We start from the raw sequence: 24,340 nt of genomic DNA, 5'->3' as shown, positions 1-24,340 counted from the left end.
ACTATAGAAAATTTGAGAAATACAGAAAATCTAAAGGAAGAAAAAATAATGGTATTCATGTACCACCACCCCAGGACAATCACTATTAATATTTTGATGCATATTGTCTTCTTGTATTATTTTCTATGCAGTGTATTTTTGTTTGTTTAATAAGCTATGATCGCAGTTGTTATTGTTGTTCAGTCACTAAGTTGTGTCTAACTCTTTGTAACCCCCTGGACTCCAGCATACCAAGCTCCCCTGTCCTTCACTATCTCCCAGAGTTTGCTCCAATTCATGTCCATTGAGTCAGTGATGTTATCTAACCATCTCACTGTCTGTCACCCCCCTCTCCTCCTGCCTTCAATCTTTCCTAGCATCAGGATCTTTTCCAAGGAGTCGGCTCTTAGCATCAGGTGGCCAAAGTATTGAAGTTCAGCCTCAGCATCAGTCCTTCCAGTGAAGATTCAGGGTTGATTTCCTTTAGGATTGACTGGTTTGATCATGGTACACCTACAAAATTATACCTTACTTTTTCATGTAACTTTTTTTCTGGGTCGTGTAAACTCAGTGGTTATGATGATTTCATTCAGTATTCATTCAGTTGATGTTTATGGATTACTTGCTGTGTGACATTATTTGTTGAGCCCCTCCTTTGTGTGGGGTACTCTGACGCTTGTGTTCCTTACTTGTAGGATTGGCTGTCTTCTATTTGAGCCAAGGTAGTTGGGTCCCAATCACAAAGTCACACCGTCTCCCCGTTAGAGCATTGACATTGCTGGGTGATGTGCCTCTAATGGATGACTCCTAGGTTTGCGGCTGCTTTTCTAATTAATAAAAGAAGAAAACCACAAGAACAGCATCCGTGTTTCCCTGCAGCCTCCCAGGGCTCCGTGATTTTAGCACAGCAGGAATTCTGTGTAACAAATTGGAGCAGGGACTTCTGGGATACATCGTCCCAGGTGAGGAGTTCAGATCTTACACGCTAAGAGCGCTGGTTGCATACTTAAATACCAAAGAGGCTTGCTCTGCAAATAGATTGAAGGAATTCCTGAATCTGAGTGCCACAACTTGATTTTCAGAATTAGCCGGAAGCTGCAAGCCTGTTAAGAGCTCTTACTGGGGCATGTGCAGGGCGTGAGGAATTGAAATAGGAGGAGATGCAGTGTCAGGTAATTCCACCCTAGTTTCAGGATGAGAGCTGGGGGGATAGATCAGGGATGAGCAAATGAAGCTAGCCTGTGTATCTCCTGGGAGGTTGGACAAGATGTTTTCTAGAGGGCTGCGAATTATTTGAAGCAGATTTCAGAGCATTGCAGCAGATGAATGCAAATCCAGCCTATTTCTCTGGTCCAGATGGTTACTTATCCTTGGGATACTCAAAATCAAACATTTGAATGGAAACAGCACTTACAGAGTGGAATAGAGGCAGACTGCACTGCTCCTAGCAGTGTTTCAGCAGCTTAATGGAAAGATAGTTATGCGTGCTGAGGGGCACAGGTTGAACATTTGTCTGTATGAACATAAATTAGCACCGATTCTTTCCTCTTTATATCTTTTCAACACCAACTCCTCTGTGTTCATTCATTCATTCAGCAAAATCTGTTTACAGTTTTCTGTATGTCCACGCAGGTGACACAACAGTGAGCAAGGCCATTCCTGGGTGGATTTGTGGTCTATTGTGGGAGGGGAGGTTACGCTTTAGATATTCACTGAGCGCCTACCCTATGAGGCTGGGGAAGAGATGGTATTCTGAGCTATTCAAGTTTTAGGTTCTGCCCTCACATAGCTTGAAATGTGACACGAAAGTTAAGATATGCAACTGATACCTGAGACATAGCAAATATTCTTCCTTCAATGCATTGTAATACTTACATCTTATAGGTCTGTCCTAGGGCCAATTTGAGGACCAGGTGACTGAGAATCTGCTTTAAAACAGATTCCTGTGCCACAGCTCAGGCAGTGATGCTAGATAAAAATCTATGGGAATAGGACCCTGAAGACCATGAATAAATGCACAGAGGCAGAGGGCTGGATTTGTGTGTTTGTGTGTGCATGTGGTCTTTGATAGGCGCGATGGATCATCAATAATTAGTTGGCAACTTGCAGTCTAGTTTGCCAACAAAAATAGGTTTAGAAGCCCAACATGGCCCATTTTGGCAAAGGTGAGCCATGGCCCTGTGGCAAGCCAACTTACAGAAAAGATGGGTTTGGTAGTGAGTTCAGGGTGGATTGGATGCCATAGAATGGCAATTACAGTAACAACTAAATGTATTGGGAGTTCACTGAGTGCTGGGTGCTTTTACATCATCACCACCTTTAATCCTCTTAGTCTTTTATGCAGATGGTTATCCTTTATGCAGTTGTTATCTTCACTACCAGAGGAAATCAAGGCACGACAGAGGTTAAGCAACTTGCCCAAAGTCACCCAGCTTGGAGTTGCAGAGTTGGAATCCTAATGTAGTTTATTATCGTCCTTCCTTCCCAATAAAGCTGAGAGGAAAGACTCGACAAGAAGCTCGCATCATCAGTATGAAAAAATGAGCCAACCTGGCCTTTGGGGAGGACCTTCATTTCCTTGGCAGAAGTTGGTCGTGAGAGTGACCCATGTCACACTCTGGAACCCAAGAATGTGGTTGCTGGCCCCTCCAGGAAGAGCCTCAGGTGATATTCTCTGGCATAGCTCTGCAGGCAGTTCTCAGATGAGGTTCAAAGAGGCCCAGCAACTACCTCTCTGAGCCACCTAGCCCTTCAGAGTTGCCATGGGTCATCTTTGGGTGTTAAATCATCCAGTTAAGGAGTCGGGGTTGCCCCCTCCCCTGCCCCCTTCCCTGTTGCTGAGAATTCTGGTCCCATCTCTTGGTATGACATGATTGTATCATTCTAGTAATCTCCTTTCATCTAGGAACTATTCTCAGGAACTATTTGCCTCATTTCTGCTATTCTGGCTGCCCAGTTTAAGCAGAGTGCAGCTGTGGATCGCAATTTTGTTCCTGATAACGTCTCAAGAGGTGATTTGGGGTTTCACAAGTAGAGGCGTGAAAAAGAAGGTTCCTTATAGGAGACCACAGTGTCTGGAACCAAATGCTAAGGCATGCTTTTAGAAGTAAAAGACCTTCTTCCTCCTTGGGTGGCCCATGGGGCAAGTGGTGGCCTTGTCATGTGGCAAAAGCAACCCTGGGTTTGCAATTCAATCCTGGATCCACCGTTTGTGAGCTGACCCTGAGCAGTCCCTTTAACTCAGCTCCCCCAGGAGTAAAACAAGGGTTTAGTGCCAGGTCGTGCTGGTCCCCTGAGCTTAGAACAGGCCAAGGCAGGGAACACACAGGGCCAGAGTGACAAGCCAGGGGTATTCCCAGGGTGGAGAAAGTTAAGAGCGCTTTGTGATCACAGAGAAGCAGAGGAGCGCTAATAAGGTAATTAACACCTTTCCTCTGATGAGCAGCCAGGCAATTATTGAAAGAGATTAAATAGAAACTGTGAAAAGATCCCTGGGTAACTGAGAAGTAAGAGAATGGTGATATCCTGTTATCTATGCATAAAGGAATAAATGTATGTTTTATAAGCAGAGAAGGGGTCTTTGTCGCCCTTGTTCAGATGTCTTCTTTTCAGACCTTCACACTTGCTTTCTACCACGGAGCATTTGCACCTGAAGCCCACTCTTCATGAGAGGCACTCTTTCTTCTACTCTTATTTGTATTTGTTTTGTTTATACCACACCCCGAGGCATGCAGGATCAAAGTTCCCGGAGCAGGGATCGAACCTTTGTCTCCTGCAATGGAAGTGAGGGTTCTTTACCACTGGACTGCCAGGGAAGTCTCTCTTCTCTTTGCTTAGGTCACTTGTACTCCAGTATCCCTTCCTCAGGGAAATCTCTGACCATCTAGATCATTCAGTTTCCTTCATTGTGGCTTCCTAAAGCACCATAAACTTTCCCTTCAAATCTCGAATGTCAGTAGCAATTTTACATTCACGTAGCAGTTTGATTTCTGCTTGTCTCCCACCTGGACCATAAGCTCTACGCGTGTAGGTTCCTTGGCTGTTTTTATTCACCCTTGGATCCCCATTCTTCAGCAAGGTGCATGGCACGGAGATGAACAAACAGTAGGATGAATGAATTAAAGACATATTTGGCATCTAGAACTTTGTACAGTTCTAGAAAGTTGGTAAAGCTGGAGTTATTTGTCATTCCCATGAAGAAACCGAGGATCAGTGAAATAAAGGGACTTTCCCAAAACACACACCCTAGAAACCAGAACTCGTATAGAACCCTTGAGAATCCGAAACTTGATTCATCTTGGCTTTAAGTATGGGTATCATGTCGCTTATTGCTAAAAGTAGTTTTAAAAATTCAAAAAGTAAAATGAGCAAAAATCAATAACAACAAAAAAATGAAAGACAGACAACAAAGGACCATGGATTCTGCCCCAGTTCCTCACTTCAGCGTCAGCCACGTTTGAAGAATGCCCACCTGTTGCACTTAACTTGCCTGGCACACACCTCTGCGTTCACCTTATTCCAGCCCCTGGAAATAGTTCTGCGTCTTGATCACCAGTGGGAGCGAGGAAACCTTCAGCCTTCCTAGGATGACACGGACAACGTTAGGGAAAGATGTGGGAACCTCGGGAGGAACGAGCATTTGGTGCCTGTCTGAGATTTGTCGGCATGATGCCCAAGCCTCCCGGCATCGCTGCCCAAAGGTCGTGCAGCCTACTAAGCTTCCTGGCTTGTTGAAGTTGGAGGTGGAGATGGAATCTGAATCAGAAGCATCTTCCTTAGTTCTGTGTGACTCAGGGACCTAATTCACGTGGACACATGTGGGCAAGACTCCTAATCCCATTCAAAAGAAGCCAGTAAACCAAAGCACATGGTCAGGACATGTCACCACAGCTGTCAGCTCCTTGCAGATGGACAATTCCTGAATTTTAAACTCCAGCCCTGACCTCTTTCTTGTCTTCAGACCTGCATATCCCAGTGCTTGTTAGGCTCCCCTACAGAGAAGCTCGCGAACAGCCAATCGTAACTGCACCCTGGGTGTGTTTCCCCCTTCTCCTCCCAGCACCTGCTCCCCTACCTTGCTCACTCATTCATTCAACAAACGTTTACTGAGCCACTGCTCTGTCTTAGGAACAGCGCTAGGTGGCAGGGATACACCTAGAGGAAGAAAGCAAGGGTCCCCCCTGTTCTCCACCTTTGTAAGTGACATGCCATCCACCGGGCCAGCCTCCTCAAGTCCTCTTCTCCTCCACACCCCCAACCTGCCAGTCCAGTCAGTTGGTTGCCAAATGCAGTAGAATTTGTCTCCTAAACATCTCTTGAATCTTTGTCCTCCTTTTTTATCTCCATTGCCACCATCCAAGTTTGGGTCTTTCCCTCTTTTTCTGGGATTGCATCTGTGGCTGCTTAACCTGCTCTTTCTGCCTTGATTCTTGCCCCCTCCCACCCCAAGCTGTTCTTCAAGCTTTAGCTAGGGTGGTCCTTTCAGAAGACAAAAATCTGGTCGTGTCATATCTCTGCTAAAAATCCTTCAGTGGATTCTTCTCATCAGCTGTAAAGAAAAAGGCCAGTCCAGAGTGAAGAACTGAGGACCCCCATTCATCAGCATGATGGGGGTCTATTACCAAGTATGGCTTTCTCTCTGGGCGAGTTGAGGAAGCCAATAGCCCCCACCCTCCATCCCCAATTTTCTCATGTATAAAATGGGAAGGAAGAGAGCTGTCTTCTGATTTCTCGTGGTTTCCACAGAGGTTGCAGTAAGTATGGAATACACGGGGGTGAAGGGTACTGATGGGGGCTGGAAGGCCAGTGGGTGGTGTGTGCTAGGGGTCCTCCTGCCTCTGGCACCCAGAAGCAGGAGTCTTTTATGTGTTCAGTGATTTTGAAGAGGACACACCTCCCTAAGCCTGCCGAGCCTGCACCGAGTGTATCTGTAGTGGGGAAGCCCTGGGACTGAGCAGACATACAAATGGATCATCATCAGTTTTGTTTTTCTCCTTTCAGATAGCAATCTGGAACCCTTTTCAGAGGCTGACATTCAATTTTCCCTTTTATGTCACTTCTCCAGAAAACACTCAAACCATCAATTTTTCTGTTAAAATCTCTCCCTCCTCACCCCTCCCTTTTTACATCCCTAATTCCTTTTGTGCTTGGAGTTCAACTGTGGCGATGAACTCTGGTCCCAATTAATTCATCCCCTTTTTATTTTGAGCTTCAAGTGGATCTTGGCTTAGCCCTTGTCAGAGGGAACAAACAAATGTTTGCTTTTTGTTGTCTGCCCATACACAAACGTGCTGGGAGAATTGAGCGTTGCCCTGGGAAAGGGGCCACTGGGATTCTGTGTTTGGTCCATGGGTCTCCAAGGGCATAAGAGATGGATAAGTCTGATGCTCTTCAGATGCCTAGAGCTGCATACATTCCAGGAAGCTCTGTATTCTGTTCGCGTCACAGGGAAGTGATTAGTAAGCAGAGAATTATGCCCAAGGAAAATGGGGCAGGTTCGCATGTGGCGCCAAGGCGCATGAGTCGTGTCTGACTCTTTGCGACCCCATGGGCCGTAGCCCTCCAGGCCCCTCTGTCCCTGGGACTCTCCAGGCAAGAAAATGGAGCAGGTAGGGATTCTAAATCAGTTGGCATCAGTTCAGGACTCGTCCTTGCGCTGTAGAAGCATCACTCATAGAAGAGGCAGCCAGCACTGTGCTGAGAAGGGGCCATCTTTTGGCAATATTTGAATATATGCCTCAGGAGCCTGCCTTGGGCTGAGGAAAGAATGCAAACAGTGATGAAGAGGAGGGCACACATGGCTGGCGGTGGAGAGCGAGGGCTTTGGAATCCAACAGAATTCAAATGAACTCACTTTGACATTAATACTGCCAACTCCATGGGCTTGTGCTAATGATTAAATCAGATAATGTGGGATAAGGGACTAGCTTGGAATAAATAACCAGTAGCTAGCCTCCACTTGTGGGTCAGGCGCTGTGCTGGCTACTCTGCGTGCCTGACCTCATCTAGTCTACCAGGGAGATGGCGATTGCTTTTCCTGTCTCACAGCAGAGGACGTGGAGGCTTACAAATGCTGAGTCGGAGTCTCGGGGCCCCAGAGCTGGTCAGCTGCAGAACAGAGGTTTGAACTCAGATGTGTCTCCCGCCCCAAACCTGTATGCCATCTACCGCAGCAGGTCACCACCAGCACCTGAGATTCTGCCAGGTCTGTACCCACGCAGAGCAGTTACATTGTCCTGCTTGAGTGTGTTAAAGAACGGGAAGAACCAAGCCAGCTTGGCAGCCCTGTTGAGGGGCTCAACAGCCCCTCAAGTATATGCTCTGTGAGGTCGGGGGTGACTGGTGACCATGAGGCTGCTGGAGAACCTCAGATACCCAGGAAGAGCAGGAATGCTTGGATGGCCACCTGTGCCCTTCTGGACTCCCCGGAGGTCCTTCCTTTCAGCTGGGCCAGCACCTCAAGTGACTGTGAGGTCTGAGGACCCCCTATCACACCAGCTGAAAGACTGAAGGGACCTAAAAGAAGCAGCCAGCCTCAGCTGCTGGCCCCGCTTGCTTACTTTATTTATTTGTATTGCTATTTTTTTAAATTGTGATAAAATACAGCTAGCTTAGGATTTAAATGCACATTAAAATGCACAGTTCTGTGATACCTACCCAGCGTTATATGACCACTATCCACTTCCAGAACCTTCGTCACCCATCAGCAGCCCTTCCTTCCCATCCCCAGCTCCCGGCTCACCTTGCTCTCTGTGTCTGGATTTCCCAGCTGTGGACGAGCCGCATAAGTGGAGCCAGACAGCAGGTGGTCCTTGACTTCTGGCTTCTTTCGCTGAAGTTCTGTGATGGCGGTGTGGGGGGTGCACAGAACAGGGGAGTTGGGAGTGAGGTTGGCATTGGGAAAGGAAAGGCTGTGTTCCTGGGTTTGGATACAGGGGCTTAGCTGTCATTTTGTCTGGATCTGTTTGGTTCCTGAGTTCTGCCGAGCAAGTAGCTGGTGTGCAGACAACACGGAACACCAGCCCAATCCCTGCGTGCCCCTGCTACCCCGTTTGCTTTCTGCCTTTGGATCATGAGAGTTTGGATAGCAGAGGCTCGATTCCTGTGCTCCAGACGCTCAGATTTGTTTCCCAGCTCCCTCGTCTCACACCCCTACACCCACAGCACCCACTTAACCCCCACCTTCAACCACTCTTTCTCACTGAATGTTCTTTCATTCCTTTCCTTTCTCTTACTCACACTTTCATTCACTCATTCCGTCTCACCCACACCCCTTCCATCCATTCATTCATTTGCTCTCTTTCCCACACCCCCCTTCATTCATTCCTTCCTTCCCACTCTCGCCCACACCCCACTTCATTCAGTCACTCTCTTACCCACAGCCCCCTTCATTCCTTCCTTCCTTCCTTCACACTCTCACCCACACCCCACTTCATCCATTCATTCCTTCATTCTCTCTTTTACCCACAACTTCCTTCCTCCTTTCTTTCCTACCTTCCTTCCTTCCCTCCTTCCCTCCCTCCCTCCCTTACTTACACCTTTAGCTAACGTGTTGCATTCTTAGCCCCACCAGGTACAAGAGCTGGCCTGGGTGCTGCTCTGTAGAGGAAATTCCTGTAGAGGGATTTACATTAATCTAGTTGTGTGGAGACAGATATGTACATTAGACAGTCTGAATACCTGGTGATGAGATTGAGAGTCGAGACCTGGACCGCGTGTTCTGGAAGCTCACGGGGGTGCAGGGGGAGGAGGGGAGAGAGGAGGCAGCAGTGGCTGGCTCTGTGGCCATGGGTGGCACACCTGTCCCTGTTCCGCAGTTCACAGGGCGCCTGCACATCACTGCACCACAGGTGGCCGGGCATCCCGCCAGGGAACCAGAGCCCCACTGGGTCCATTTTACAGATGGTAACAGAGAGGCTCAGAGGGACTCAGCCACCCACTCTCGTGTGAGACCAGCAGGGCTAGCCTGTGGGGGTGGGGAGGTGGCTGACTTCCCAGAGAAGTCACGCCCGCACTGGCAGGTGGGTGTGGGCACCGCCTGGGTGATGGCAACCTCGCTGTACTCCCCTGGCTTTGGGTGGCCTCGCGCTCCCGGGAGGGGGCGGTTCCTTGGGGCGGGCCCCTCTGCCTCCTTCCCTCCAGTGCAGTTAAGTTCTGACTCACAGCCTGTCCCTGCAAGCACTTTGTCAGGTAAGATGATGGGAGCGACAGGCTGTGACATGTGGCTGTCTCAGCCAGGAGGCTGATGAAAACACACAGGGGCCAGGATGTCAGACAACTGATACCCTCCCCTCCCTTCCCTGGAAGACAGTGTCCGCCCAGAGTCACAGCTGAAGGCTCCTGTGCGGTCAGTCTGGAGGTCTGAACCTCTGTTCTGCCAGACACTGGGCGACCTTGGGCATGGGGCCAGCAGCCGCAGGGTTGCTGCTCAAAGCTTAGTCTGCTGACCAGCAGCATCAGCGCCACCTGGGAGCTTGTTAGCAATGCCCGAGTCCACACCCACAGAGTCTGAGTCTGCAGCGAAATAAAAGCCCCCCATGGTTCCAATGCTCGTTAAAATAAAGAAGCATATTTCTCTATATCCTCAACTTCCTGCACTGTTAAATGGGAATAGAAATACGTTTCCTGAAAGGTTAGTGTGACAATTAAATGCTCTTAGACCTCTCTGCTTGACTGAGGAGGTCACCCTGATTTGCCCAGCACTTAGGGGGCTCCAGGGATGCAGGCCTTGCCACCTGAACATTGGGATGAGATGTCACCTGTGCTCAGCTGGTGCCTGGCACACAGTAAGAGCTCCTTTGAAGTGATAGTGTCGTGTTAGGACATTTAGGAAGCATGTAGAGGGGAGCCCCAAGGGAACTTTCCGTATTTTCATTAATGTTGTGCTGGTGGGTTGGAGTGTTTTGGGCTTCATTGTCATCATTGTGGTTCATTCTTTCCTTTTTTTTTTTTTTTAAATTTTATTTTATTTTTAAACTTTACAATATTGTATTAGTTTTGCCAAATATCGAAATGAATCCGCCACAGGTATACCCACGTTCCCCATCCTGAACCCTCCTCCCCCCTCCCTCCCCTACCCTCCCTCTGGTTCGTCCCAGTGCACCAGCCCCAAGCATCCAGTACAGTGCATCGAACCTGGACTGGCGACTTGTTTCATACATGATATTATACATGTTTCAATGCTATTCTCCCAAATCTCCCCACCTTCTCCCTCTCCCACAGAGTTGAGCAGCCACGGTGTTCCCAGCTCTCATTAATCAAGCTCTCGGTATGTGCCGAGAACTGTTCGTGTATCATCTCATCACCACAACCTCTTGAAAGCAGGGACTGAAATTCCCTCCCTTTTGAAAATGAGAAATGCAGTCTCTGAGAGAAGACGGATGTTGCCCAAGACCCTGACATTAGCAAGACGGAGAGCTGAGACTTGAACCCTCCGTCTATTTGGCATCAGCGGCTGTGCCAGATAGACTCCCCAAACACCCAGACTCCCAAATGGAGAAGCGATTTCCCCCGAAGGCTTGAGTTCCAGAGCTATTCATGGATATTTCTTAGGGAACATCAGGGCATTTTGAAGAAGACGTTTCTACTAAAATGTTTACCGCCAGAGCCTGCCCTTCCAAGTATCATAGGAAAGCCTGGGATTCTCCTTTTTCCAAAATAAAACTGCCTACTTCAGTGCCCCGGCAGCCCCTCTGTGTGTGACAGCCGGAGATGGGAACTTAATGAATGGGACCTGTTTGCTTTTCCTCCTCGCTGAAACAGTTTAATGACAAGTGATTATTATTGGTGGCAACTTGTCACGTCTTTCCTCTGGGTCAAGACAGCGTGGCTGTCAGACTGACTGAGAGGAAGCCAAGCTCAGTGGCATGTGAAAGAAAAACAAAACAAAATACCTCCTAAAATCAAGGAAGGATGAAGAGCTCATGCAAGGAAGAGAGATATATGTGGAGAGAGGCGGCTGCCCCTGGGGGAAGAAGCAAGGATCAGAAAAGGGAAGGATGGCAAAGGGACATGCTCTATTCTGTAGCCCAGATTCTTCTGATCCGAGTTTGGAAGATGAGTGAAGAATGAGCCATGTTATTCTCTATTGTTTTTCCCTTCCCTAAAGTGATCAGGAATCTTTGGTTGCCAGTGACAGAAAAGCTAATTCAAATTGGCTTAAGTGAAATGAAGTCACTAATTGGCGATTAACTGGGACATACAAGGACAACATCCAAATTCTTTCATCTTCTCTTACCTAGAAAGACAGTGACATTGTTAACTGTGACATCTGGTTTGGGTATTAAGGAGAATACTACAATTAAAAGACCAGAATAGCGTAGCTATTGTTCTGACGTCCAAGGAAATAATTAGGTGACCCTATGGGTGTAGCTCAGCTGGTAAAGAATCTGCCTGCAATGCAGGGGACCCTGGTTTGATTCCTGGGTTGAGAAGATCATCTGCAGAAGGGATAGGCTACCCAGTCCAGTATTCTTGGGTTTCCCTGGTGGCTCAGTTGGTAAAAAATCTGCCCGCAATGCAGGAGACCTGGGTTGGATCCCTGGGTTGGAAAGATTCCCCTGGAGGAGGGCATGGCAACCCACTCCAGTATTCTTGCCTGGAGAATCCCCATGGACAGAGGAGCCTGGTGGGCTACAGTCCATGTGGTCACAAAGAGTTGGACACGACTGAGCAACTCAGCACAACACAGTGACAACAAGGCTTCAGGGCTGGCTTGAACAAGGTGCTCAACAGGACTTGGTAACTCCAAGTCGTGCATCTTCATCTTGTCCTAACCCTAATTTTTTCCTTTGACTCTGATGACTTCCTTCTCAAGATACTGTGTCTTGGCAAGATGGTTGCCAGAAATTCTGGCTGAATGTACTTAACAGGTTTAAGTCTAACAGTAAGAGAAACTCTTTCTAATCACTCTCCCACAAATCCCAAGAGTCACCCTGATTATAACCGCTTAGGATGTGTTCCTACCCCTGAATTAATTGCTGGCCCTAAGGGAATTGGGTGGGCCAATTGATTTGACTGAGAAAGGGGAAATGATGGCTCCCTGTGGAAATTCATGATGACCAGTAAAGGAGGAAGAGATGCTCAGTGGTTGGAATGGCAAATACCCATTATGTGGCTCAGGGAGGCTTGTGCTTCTTTAAGAAAAGAATCTGAAATAAAAATGGCTTTAGGTGCACAGAGAAAGGTCAGTATCCCAGTTACACTTGGGACCTCCAAAGAAAGATGCTCTCATTATCAGCTCTTTAGAGACCTGACTCAGTGATCTGATCAGGTAGAATTTCCCTCTGGCTTTCTCTGTGAGAATGGGTAGACCTAGCCTCAGACAATCTATAATCGCTAACAACCCTGTTTGGAAGGCTTGAGTCAGATGGTCACCTGCAGGTTGACAGAGCACCAGATGAAGCCAGCTTGGGCCTTTGCTGCATCCTTGCATAGAAATAAGGGCCTGAATCTCAGCAGGTGTCTCTTCTTGGCCAGCCCTGCTAATGATCCAGAGAGCAGGACTGGTCTAAGAGTGAGGATATGGTTCTGAGGAACGTGGCGAATGCTGGACTGTCCTGAGCTAATTGCAGCTGGAAGCAAGGCATACATCTCTTCATGCCTCTGTGAAGTCTCTCCTCTGGCACTGTGGTATCTTAGAGGGAAGGCTTCACTCCGGATGGTGAACTGGGACGAGCTCTGAAAGGCCCCAGCAGACGTGGTTGTCCTTGCCACACTATTCAAGGTTAGGGCACCAGGTGACTGAACAGTGTAGCAAACAGTTACATGCCTTCCTGCATCTTCAAGGGACGCTCCCCTCTTGGCACAGGTCGGAATTCCAAAGAGAAAAATGGGGCTGGCTCACATGAAATGCCAACATCCCCAAAGTTCCAGATCCTCTCCCAAGCTAGGAGATACTACTGGTGCCTTTAGTAGAGGAATTCTTTGGAATAAAATGGACCTAGGAATTAAATCCAGCCCCCTTGCCATGATCTTCAGAGCTCTCACTGTATCACGTGGGCTCTGCTGCCTGTCCTAATTTTCTCACCACCTCTCCTTGGTGGATTCAACTGCAACTGTTCTGATCTTCCTTCTGTTCCCTGACCTTCCAGGCCCTTTCTTACCTTTGTACATGTGGCTCCTTCTGCTTGGAGGGCTCTCCTTACCTCCAGCCCACTCCTCAGCTTTGCCTGGCTGACAATTCCTCCTTCATTTTCTTTCGATCTGCTCCAGGGTAACAGACCAGATGATCAAAAAGGGCACTCCCCGCCTCCTCCCTGAACTGCTGCCTCATCTGATTTCCTTCTTCCTTGTCTATCTCCTCCCATGTGCTGTGCTTAGTCGCTCAGTCATGTCTGACTCTTTGCAACTCCCCATGGACTGTAGCCCGTCAGGCTCCTCTGTCCATGGGGATTCTCCAGGCAAGAATACTATAGTGATTTGCCATGCCCTCCTCCAGGGGATCTTCCCATCCCAGGGATCAAACCCAGGTCTCTCACATTGCAGGCAGATTCTTTAGCAACCAAGCTACCAGGGAAGCCCATCTCCTTCCATAAGAATGTAAAGTTCATAAGAGTGGAGATCTTTGCTTTGGAAGCCTCCTTCCCTTGATTCCCTTCCCTAGAACAATGTTGGGCACATAGCAGGAGTTTGTTAATAGTCACCAAATGAATGAGGCGATTCTAGATGAACGTCTCTTCCTAGAGCAGTAGACCCGGCAGCTTCACTCAAGTACATAAAGCACTAGTTCTCCGTCTCTGCTCCCTTTCAGCCTTGCACACTCAGAATGTTACTCCCAGTTTCATTCCCAGAGCTGTGGCCCAGTGCCATGCAAAGGGTTGATGAGGACTCAGAAGGGCGTGGGCTCCTGTCCTTGAGAATTCTAGTCTGAAGGACAGGCGAGATGCGTGCACCCAGGCAACCACACAGAGGGCTGAGGGGTGGGCTGGAAAGATCACGGCGCTGGAAACTCAGAAGGGGGGAATATGTAGGAAGTGGGGCAGTCAGGAGGCTATGGTGGACCTGAGACGAGGCTTCACGGTCAAGGTTACCATCTGTCCACCTCTACTAACTCCAAGTCGACTTGACTGAGCCCCTCCAATGTGCCAAGCGCTTTATGCACTTTGTTGTTCGGTCGCTAAGTGGCGTTGGCCTCTTTGCGACTCCATGGACTGCAGCACGCCAGGCTGCTCTGTCCTGCACAATCTCCCACAGTTTGCTCACATTCGTGTCCATTGAGTCTACGATGCCATCCAGCCGTCTCATCCTCTGCCACCCCCTTCTCCTTTACCTCTCAAAATACACACAGCAACCCTTTATGGTGGTGACTATTATTACCATTCCCATTTTTCAGATGGGGAAATCGAGACTTAGGTTAAAAAAAAGCCAAAACACCTCACTTCCAGTAAGAAGCAGATCGCAGGCAGGCTGTCAGCAAAGCTGTGTGCCTGCTACGCATGCCCCTTTCCTTGTGGGCTCTCTCTGCAGGAAACACTTCACACACGATGACATCGTAACACAGCAGAGAGATGCTGAGTGAGGAAGCAAGAGACCCTGCCCTGCCGTGTCTATCCCCACTGTCCCACTGGTTTATGCGAGGTTTGTCACAAATCATCCAAGATTCTGGAACCCCCATTTCCTCACCTTGAAAATAGGGAAGTTGGACTTGGCAGTACCAAGTCTTCCTGTCCATCAACTTTGTTTGTTGATTGTTCAGTTGCTAAGTCATGTCTGACTCTTTGTGACCCCATGGACAGCAGCACACCAGGCTTTCCTGTCCTTCACCATCTCTCAGAGTTTGCTCAAACTCATGTCCATTGAGTCAGTGATGCGATCCAGCCATCTCATCCTCTGCTGCCCCCCTTTCCTTTTGCCTCCAATCTTTCCCAGCATCAGGGTCTTTTCCTATGAGTTGGCTCTTTGCATCAGGTGGCCAAAGGATTAGCATATTTAGGGGTAAATATATATCCTAGGATTCCTCTAGGTGAGATGCTGATTCAGTGGAGATGGCATGGAGCCTGGAAATCTGAAGGTATAAAACCTTATCCCAGGTGAGCGGATACATAACTATAGGGTTGGATGCTGAAGGCTTGGGTTAGTGTTTTCAATCTCGGCTCCACATTAGACTTACCCAAGGGAATTAGATATAGTCTGAACCCCATCCCAGACCAAATGATTGGCGTCTTTTGGGGTGGGACTGGTAGGGGTGGGAGAGCATCAGCTTGAAGATTTTGAGCCTCTTAAAATGTGGTTAGTGACTGAGAAACCAAATATTTTACTGTACTTCATATTTTAAGAATCACTGTAAATCGTCGTGTGGTCAGTACGTGCTAAGTTGCTTCAGTTGTGTCTGAGTCTTTGCTACTCTGTGGACCATAGCCCGCCAGGCTTCTCTGTCCAGGGGATTCTCCAGGCTGGAATACTGGAATGAGCTGCCTTTTCCTCCTCCAGGGGACTTCCCAACCCAGGGATTGAACCTGCGTCTCTTATGTCTCCTGCATCAGCAGACAGGTTCTTTATAGTAGCGCCACCTGGGAAGCCCGTGGTCCGTAGGCGCTGTATTGGAAAGCCAGGCTAGAAGACAGTTGAAGGCTTAGTCGCTTTGTGTGGCTCCTTCCTTGCCCCACCCCAAGTCACAGTGCTCTTCTTCATAGTTATCTTGCCCAATACCCATCCTTCCCGCTTTAGTCTGAGAGGCTAGTGCACAGACTCAAGTGTTCCTCTCCTGGTCTCTGAATCAAAATTCTTCAGCTACCTTGGACACAGCTACCCTAGCTGGGAACCCAACAGTCACTAGAAACTTAAGACTAAACTGCTAACTTGAAGACAGGAGAGGAAAGAGCCGAGAAAGGTTTTGTTAGGTTATTTTTGACAAATGCTGGTGGACTGGCTCCTGACGAAAGGAAAATGGGAGATAGAGCAAAAATCTTAAAATGGTCCACTGAGGTTGCTTGGAGTGGAATTCTGTGTCTGTGGGGAATGGGGCTGGTGTGTTTTGGGGACATGATGGACCAGGGAATGTATGAAGACTTCCTTTGGGTTTCTTTACAAGCACTCATTACTTAGCTTAGTCAGCTGTCTCAGTAATTCAGCTTATCATGTGTTCATGGAGTCCCTGACCTCTCACAGGTACTGATGGAGATCCTGAGTCCCAAACACTTGAGTCCAGACTGTGATGGGGTTGGTGTGTGTCTCCACTTTATCCTGAAGGCTGTTGGAGCTTCTGAAAAATGTAAAGAGGAGGGCCCTGTGGTCCAGCTTGAACTTTAGAGAGACAGATCCAGCAGCAGTGTGGAGGGTGGGCGAGGGAAGGGGGAGATCCGGGTAGGCACTCCAGACAAGAGGCTCCTTCTGTATAGTTAGAGAGAGAACTGCCAGTATGAACATGAGCAGGTGCGACAGGGGAAAGAAAATGAAATAAACCCGTTGGGTGATAAAGATGATGTGGATGTGGCTTGGCTTAAGAAGTGTGAAGTGAAGTGAAGTGAAGTCGTTCAGTCGTGTCCGACTCTTTGTGACCCCATGGACTGTAGCCTACCAGGCTCCTCCATCCATGGAATTTTCCAGGCAAGAGTACTGAAGTGGGTTGCCATTTGAGAAGTGTGAACTACAGCCACAAATGAGGGAACAACCTGTCCGTGTCTTCTAAGAGGAGCCAAGTGAGGGACGGAACACAGATCATAGAATGGTCCAATGGGTGGAGGCTGCCTGGAGTGGAATATCGTGTTTGTGGGTGGTGGAGCTGGTGTGCTTTGGGGAAACGGCCCCTGCGTGTGACTTCCCCGCTCAATTCTGCTCTCCTGCATACCCTGATTGACACCTGATGTGAGGGCATTGCTACTGGTTGCCCATTTCTGAGGGATTTTCTTTTTGCAGTTGGATGCCTCAAGAAAGATTAGTGGTGGTATTCACCACACACACACACACACACACACACACACACACACACACACACCTTTCTCCTCTTCTGCATACCTGGGATCAGTGTTTCCTGGTAGCTAAGCAACCAGATTTTGGATTTGGATCCCCTAGCCTTGAATCCTGCCTCTGCCATGTACTGGTTGTGTGGGTTTGGGCAAGTTACATTCTCTGAGCCAGTGTTTTTAACCTTTAAAAATAATACTTCCTACTATATGTCACATTGCATTATACATAGAGGGGCTTCCCAGGTGACTCAGCGGTAAAGAACCCACCTGCCAATTCAGGAGACACAGGTTTGATCCCTCGGTTAAGATCCCCTGGAGAAGGAAATGGCAACCCACTCCAGTATTCTTGCTTGGAGAATCCCATGGACAGAGGAGCCTGGCAGGCTACAGTCCATGGGGTTGCAAAAGAGTCAGACACGACTTAGCGACTACACAACAACTGCATATAGAATAAATATTGGTTGTGGTGATGACCTTGACGACGGTGGTGATGAAGGTGAGGAGGGATGGATGGTACTGCTGAAGAAGGTGGTGATGGCGGTGATATTGATGATGATGATGGAGGAGGTAGATGATGCGAGGAATAGAGATCCTCTAGTGAAACAGATCCAGCTTACATGTACGTGAGCATTCTATTCATCTGAATCCTCAGGCTCCTCAAGCTTGACATTTCTACTTTTCCTCTCATCCATTAAAAATGAAATAAAATATGCTTACTAGCTCAGTTGATACACAACAAGAGGAGCAGAAAGTACATCAGGGCTTAGCCAGGCGGAAAGCAAATTCCCAAGGAGTCTTTCAAGATCTTTGTTGGGTCTTTTGCAAGATTATGCTTTTTTGTTTTTGTGCCCACATGGCAGGCAGAGGAAAATAAGCTATGGAAATGGGTTCAGGGTTAACAACAGCAGCCAGTTCTCTCTTGCTTCCTGGGGATGAGTTTCCTGCTCATTTATTTTTCTCACCAAATATTTACTGGGCCCCTACTGTGTGTCAGACATGGCGCTAGGCTTTGAAGATACTAACGTGAGCAATGCTCACCCTGCTGCTGATAGAAGGTAGAGGAAAAACAAATATGTCAGCTTTGCCGTTCATATACTCAGGTCACAGAAATTCAGTTTCAGCTGGACTGGCATGGAGCATGAACACTGGTATTTTTTTTTTTTTAACTCTCCAAGTGATTCTCTTGTGCAGCCAGCAGTGAAAGCCATTGGTGTGTGTAAAGAAACACTGGATGACATCTTGCAATAAGTGAGCTGTTGTCAGCGTGGGGCCATGTGGATTTTAGGGAAATCATTTACCCTTCTTCCTGTGTCTTTATGAGAAATGCCATCCATGAGGGTTATAACCACTGGCAGCACCTCATCTCCTAAATAGTTAGAATCAAAGAGATAATGGGCGTGGGTGTCCTTTATAGCCTCTAAATGGGTACGTGTAATGAGAGTTGGTTTTATACTCTATTAAACATCAGACCTTGATCCCCATGGAGTCAGGTCTCACCCTGGGAACTCAGCGAGGTCTGGAGCATTCTAGAATGACAGTCATGGCAGGACTGGAACACAGAGTAGAAAGCAGACACCCATAATCCCACACTTCCCTGCCCCTCGATTCTGTGTTTGAAATGGTTTGTTCTGGTTCTGCGGAGCCGTGAGCTTGGGGAGGGAACCGCTTTTGCTCCAGAACCAAAGTGGGTGTCTGAAATCTGTTCCTCTCCCCCGGCGGCATGCTGCCAAGGGAGCCGGTGCCAGCATTGGTCAGACTGATCTGTGGGGCCCGAAAGGGGCATGCTGAGTGATGGTGGGAGGAGGGATGTGCAGAGGGGTCAGCCTTTGCTGTCCAGGTGGGAATCAGAAAGAACATGCAGCGGGGCCTTGAAACAAAGGACCATTTGGCACGCCCATCAGATGCTGGGTCCCGGGCGTGTGGCCAGACTCCCCCATCACCTCCTGCCTGTCCATAGAGCCACCTGTGAAAATCCCAAAGCTAAACATGAGCCTTGTCTACCTCGTTGTGCAATTATGCTTTTTAAAATTTTTTTTTAATTTAATTGGAGGATAATTACTTTAAAATATTGTGATGGATTTTGCCATACATCAGTATGATGATCGGCCATAGGTACACATGTGTCCTCTCTCCCTTGGGAATCCCCCTCCCACCTCCCTCCCCACCCCATCCCTCCAGGTTGTCACAGAGCCCTGGCTTTGGGTGCCCTGCGTCATACATCAAACTCACACTGGTTATCTATTTTAATCTGGTCATGTAGATGTTTCAGTGCTATGCTCTCAAATCATCCCATCTTCTTCTTCTCCTACTGAGTCTGAAAGTCTGTTCTTTATGTCTGTGTCTCTTTTGCAAATAACTTCTGGCTTTCATCCCTCTGAAGGGTATACAGTGCCTTTGGTCCACCGTGGTTTTGGAAGTTTAAGTTTCAGATGCCAATGGAAATGGCAGTGGTGCCTGCGGTCCATAAAGGACGTTAGCCACGGTTTCTCTCCAAAGCATCATTCATCTCTTCCTTCTCTTCGTGCAGCACCTTGGGCTCAGGATGAACGGGCTGGATGATCTGGTTTTGGATGTAGCAGGGAACACAGAACCAGCATGTCAGCAGACTTGGAGATTCCATTTTTACTTAGAATAAGGATCTGACCCACTTAGGTTTCTGGCATTGTCCATGTGGTCTTATCAGGAGTAAGGGTCCCCAGTCTCTGGAATCTAAATGCCTGATGATCTGAGGTGGAGCCTGATGTAATAATAATAGAAATAAAGTGCACAATAAATGTAATGCACTTGAATCATCCCCAAACCATGCCCGCTGTCCTTGGTCCATGGGGAAATTGTCTTCCACGAAACTGGTTCCTGGTGCCAAAAAGGTTGGGGAACACTGGGAGGACAGGAGATGAGGAGGGGAGCCCCTGAACCGTGGTACTCAGACATGGATTAAATGAGCCTTTTACTCCTGCTGGTTCATCTTATCCTCACAGCAGCCCTATGGGATGGTGCTCACAATGACCATTTCATAGGCAAAGAAACTCAGATCCAGGAAGTTTAGGTAGTTACCCATGGTCGCATGGCTAGTTGGGCTTCCCCCATGGCTCAGTGAGTAAAGAATCCACCTCCAGTGCAGGAGATGTGGGTTCGATCCCTGGGTCTGGAAGATCCCCTGGAGAAGGAAATGCCAACCCACTCCAGTATTCTTGTCTGGAAAATGTCATGGACAGAGGAGCCAAGTGGGCTACAGTCCGAAGGATCGCAACTGATGACTGGCCACACAGCAGTTAATGCAGAGCCAGGACTTGAACTCAGGTCTGATAGACCCCAGAGCCCATGCTATTTCAACTATAAAGTTTGGTGTGCATGAAGGGGTAGAGGAGAGGGTCTAAATTGAATATAATAGGTCTACGGGAGCCATTGATGACTACAGAGGAGAGGAGAGGTGTGTGTTATAGCAGTGTTTTAGAAATTTCATCCGGGCAGCCATGAACAAGGCAAATTGTTGAGCTGCTCAAGTCAGGAGTGAATTACCAGGACTTCTCTGGTGGCCCAGTGATTGGGAATCCACCTTGCAATGCAGAGACATGTGTTCGGTCCTCAGTCAGGGCACTAAGATCCCACATGTCCAACTCTCTGTGGCCCCATGGACTGTAGCCCGCCAGGCTCTTCCAACCATGGAATTTCCAGGGCAAGCTTACTGGAATGAGTTTCCATTTCCTTCTCCAGGACAGCCTTCCAACCCATGACGTTTGAGAGTCACACAAAGTGCAGGCTTAGAAACTGAATTCTCCCCTTTCACGCTGTGTCTAAATCAAGGACTTTTCTCTTAGGCTGCATTCACACATCTGTCCCCTCACGCACTCCCTCACTCTCCATTTACTGATGGGTCATGTGCCAGGGCTTCTGCCAGGTTTTGGGGACATGGATGAGGTCAGCAATCTCTGCCCTTAGGCAGTTTGCAGCCTTGTTGAGGCATGATTTAAAGTGATTAGTCAATCCAAGAATATTGGATTTCTCCAAAAGCTACTGTAGGGAAAAAGATAATTATCCAAAGTCTTTAAATCTGTTACCCAATTTAATTGATTTAATTAGGTAAAATTCATAGAACTGTAATGTTGAAAGGGACCCAGAAGGCATTTATTTCTGGTTTTTCTCTCTGCCTTCAGGCCACACTGCCCTCAATTTATCCCCCCAAACACCATGCACTTTAGGAAAAGGGGGATATTCTAAGAACTGTAGCTTTTAGCCTTTTTGGATAAAATTTTCTATTCAGTGAGCATCCTCAGGGAAAATTATGCAGACTTATTGAAAGACTTGACATGCATAGCTACAAAGTATTGCTCTGAAGACATGAATGGAATCATCTACTCACAGACACACACATGCACACATGCATGAAACGGAATTGCCATATTCGTACAACTGAGGATGTGTTAAACATACATGGTAAATACAGAATGCAAAATGCAAGCATGGCTACAATATGATAAGTGAAAGCGAAGTCGCTCAGTCGTGTCTGACTCTTTGAAACCTGTGGACTGTAGCCCACCAAGCTCCTCTGTCCATGGGATTCTCCAGGCAAGAATACTGGAGTGGGCTGCCATTTCCTTCTCCTCTAAAAATTCTTTCAGTTCCCAGAAAAAAAATACATCTCAACAATTGTCAGACCCTGTTTTGCTATAATACAGATTGATACTTTCTGTTTAGTCGTCATTTTCCCACCATGCCAATGGGTCCATGACATGGTTTAAGCACCTACTTTATGCACATCCTCAGTGATCCCAGTGGTGGTATTTTGGGAGGAGGGCAGGAAGTTGAACCAAAACCTGAGTTTGGGTGCTGACTCGCCATGGACTATCCTGAGGCTCATTTGCCACTGCCAACAGTTGTTGTCGTCGTTCAGTCGCTCAGTCATGTCTGACTCTTTGGACCCCATGGACTGCAGCACTCCAGGCTTCTCTGTCCTTCACCATCTCTCGGAATTTGCTCAAACTCATGTCCATTGAGTCAGTGATGCCATCCAACCATCTCATCCTCTGTCGCCCCCCTCTCCTCCTGCCCTCAATCTTTCCCAGCATCAGGGTCTTTTCCAATGAGTTGGCTTTTCGAATCAGATAGCCAAAGTATTTGGAGGTTCAGCATCCAGACCTTCCGATCACAGTACCAGCCTCACAGGATCATCACAGAAATCTGACGAGTTAAGGGTTTGGAAATGGCACAAATGTGTGCGTCACTTGTTCTTTTTCTAAATGGATATTTGCTCTCATGATCAGGGTCATGACTTGGGGAGACGTTAGGACTATGAGGGACCCTTTAACCCAACACAAGTAACCATGTCACTTTCCAGGGTAAGCATTCAGGCACTCACCCTTATGCTCAGAATAAGATCTAACACGGCTCCTGAGGCTGTATGTGATAGGGTTTCTGCCAAGCTCTTCAACATCATCTCATCCCCCTACATCACAGGCCATCACCCATTTATCTCCAGCTCCTGAAACAGTCAAGATGTATCCCCAGGGCTCCTCTGACTACACTGTCCACTGGCTTGCCTCTTTTGAAACTTCAGTGTCTCCTTATGCCTCTCTGAGCAATCAGTTCATTGAAGTTACTCTTCCTCACTTTTATTCCATGTCTATGAAGGCAGAGACCATGTGTGTCAAGCGCTAACATGCTGTTGCCATGTAATTAGGTGATCAGCAAATATTTATTGATTGAACAGAGAGATGTCCACCTGGTGTTTATCACAGTCCATATTTCACAGGAATCTAAAGTTCAATGGACTGAAACCTTGCTCAGATTAGTTTAAGTGTGGCTTACATAACCAGCAGGTCTAGAGTAATTGGCTCCAGACATGACGGACTCCAGGTGCTCCAAGTCTGTCATCACAAAGCTCCCCCTATCTCCTGGTGTTGTTTTACTTCTACCAGCTTCATTTTCAAGTCCTGAGTCTAGGGGTCAGGTGGTGTTTGGGGACCCAAAGCGTTGGTGGTGTGATGAACTGGTAGACAGTGAAGCTGGCAAATTCACAGATGTCCTTCACTGTTACAGGCTCTGGGCTCCAAGTTCAGGGACCTCCTTCATCTCTGCGTTTCCAGTATCTATTCCAGAGCTTGGCCTATATTAGGTGATCAGGAATGTTTGCGAACGAACAGGCATGTGATTTCCCCTCACTTCTAGGAAGGAACTACTAAGACAGATGGTCATACGTAAGCTGCCTTCTGCCTCATCTGCTGTTTTGCTTTCTTTTCACCCCTTGGCAGGATCCGACGTCTACCTTCTTCCAATTTGGAGCGTCCATCCAGCAGCAAGCCACGGTCATGCTGAAGATCATGCAGGATTACGACTGGCATGTCTTCTCCCTGGTGACCACCATCTTCCCTGGCTACAGGGACTTCATCAGCTTCATCAAGACCACGGTGGACAACAGCTTTGTGGGCTGGGACATGCAGAACGTGATCACACTGGACACGTCCTTCGAGGACGCAAAGACCCAAGTCCAGCTGAAGAAGATCCACTCTTCCGTCATCTTGCTCTACTGTTCCAAAGACGAGGCGGTTCTCATCCTGAGCGAGGCCCGCTCCCTCGGCCTCACTGGGTATGATTTCTTCTGGATCGTGCCCAGCTTGGTCTCCGGGAACACGGAGCTCATCCCCAAAGAGTTTCCATCGGGACTCATTTCCGTCTCCTACGACGACTGGGACTACAGCCTGGAGGCGAGGGTGCGAGACGGGCTGGGCATCCTGACCACTGCCGCGTCTTCCATGTTGGACAAGTTCTCCTACATCCCCGAGGCCAAGGCCAGCTGCTACGGGCAGACGGAGAAGCTGGAGGCCCCCCTGCACACGCTGCACCAGTAAGAGGGGCTCTTTGCTTGTCCCCCAAAGTGGGACCAGAGTTTTGCCGTGGTTGTTTGTTTCAGTACTAACAGTCATACATGCTCATTGCTGAACTGTGCAGAGAGTAGAGAATGTTGTATATCCGCCTGTGGGATCTGTTGGCTTGTTTGTTCGTTCTCCTCTCCCCTCTTCCTCTCTTCTCATGTCCTTTTATTTTTAAGTAACAGCATCCTTCCTTGGTTTTCTGCAACTGGCTTTTTTTGCTCAACAGTATACCTTGGAAACCTACGCTTGAGATCTATATATCTGCCTATCTATCTATCCACCGCCTATCTATAGTTATATCTTAAGTATGAATGTGTATATATGTGTGTATCAGTGTGTATATCTACACATGTACATAAACATGTGAATATATGTAGATGTATGTATTGACTGAGTGACTACAGTCACTCTTTGTATCTGTTCTTTGTGTCTGACTCTGTGACCCCATGGACTGTACAGGCTCCTCTGTCCATGGGATTCTCCAGGCAGGAATACTGGAGTGGGTAGCCATTCCCTTCTCCAGAGGATTTTCCCCATGTGGGGCTTGAACCTGGGTCTCCTGCATTGCAGGCAGATTCTTTACCATCT

The 24,340-nt window shown here is 48.0% G+C and overlaps 1 protein-coding gene across 1 annotated transcript in view; it reads left to right on the top strand.

Moving 5' to 3' along the window:
- GRIN2A (glutamate ionotropic receptor NMDA type subunit 2A) overlaps positions 1 to 24,340 on the top strand; it is a 452,755-nt gene that overhangs the window by 233,349 nt on the left and 195,066 nt on the right. Inside the window, exon 4 of the mRNA XM_070779645.1 lies at positions 23,132 to 23,724. Within this exon, the coding sequence (XP_070635746.1) occupies positions 23,132 to 23,724 (593 nt within the window). The remainder of the gene's footprint in view (positions 1 to 23,131; positions 23,725 to 24,340) is intronic.

This window comes from Bos indicus, chromosome 25 (assembly GCF_029378745.1).
Source record: "Bos indicus isolate NIAB-ARS_2022 breed Sahiwal x Tharparkar chromosome 25, NIAB-ARS_B.indTharparkar_mat_pri_1.0, whole genome shotgun sequence".
Classification (NCBI taxonomy): domain Eukaryota; kingdom Metazoa; phylum Chordata; class Mammalia; order Artiodactyla; family Bovidae; genus Bos; species Bos indicus.
This window is presented reverse-complemented; position numbering and strand designations above follow the sequence as displayed.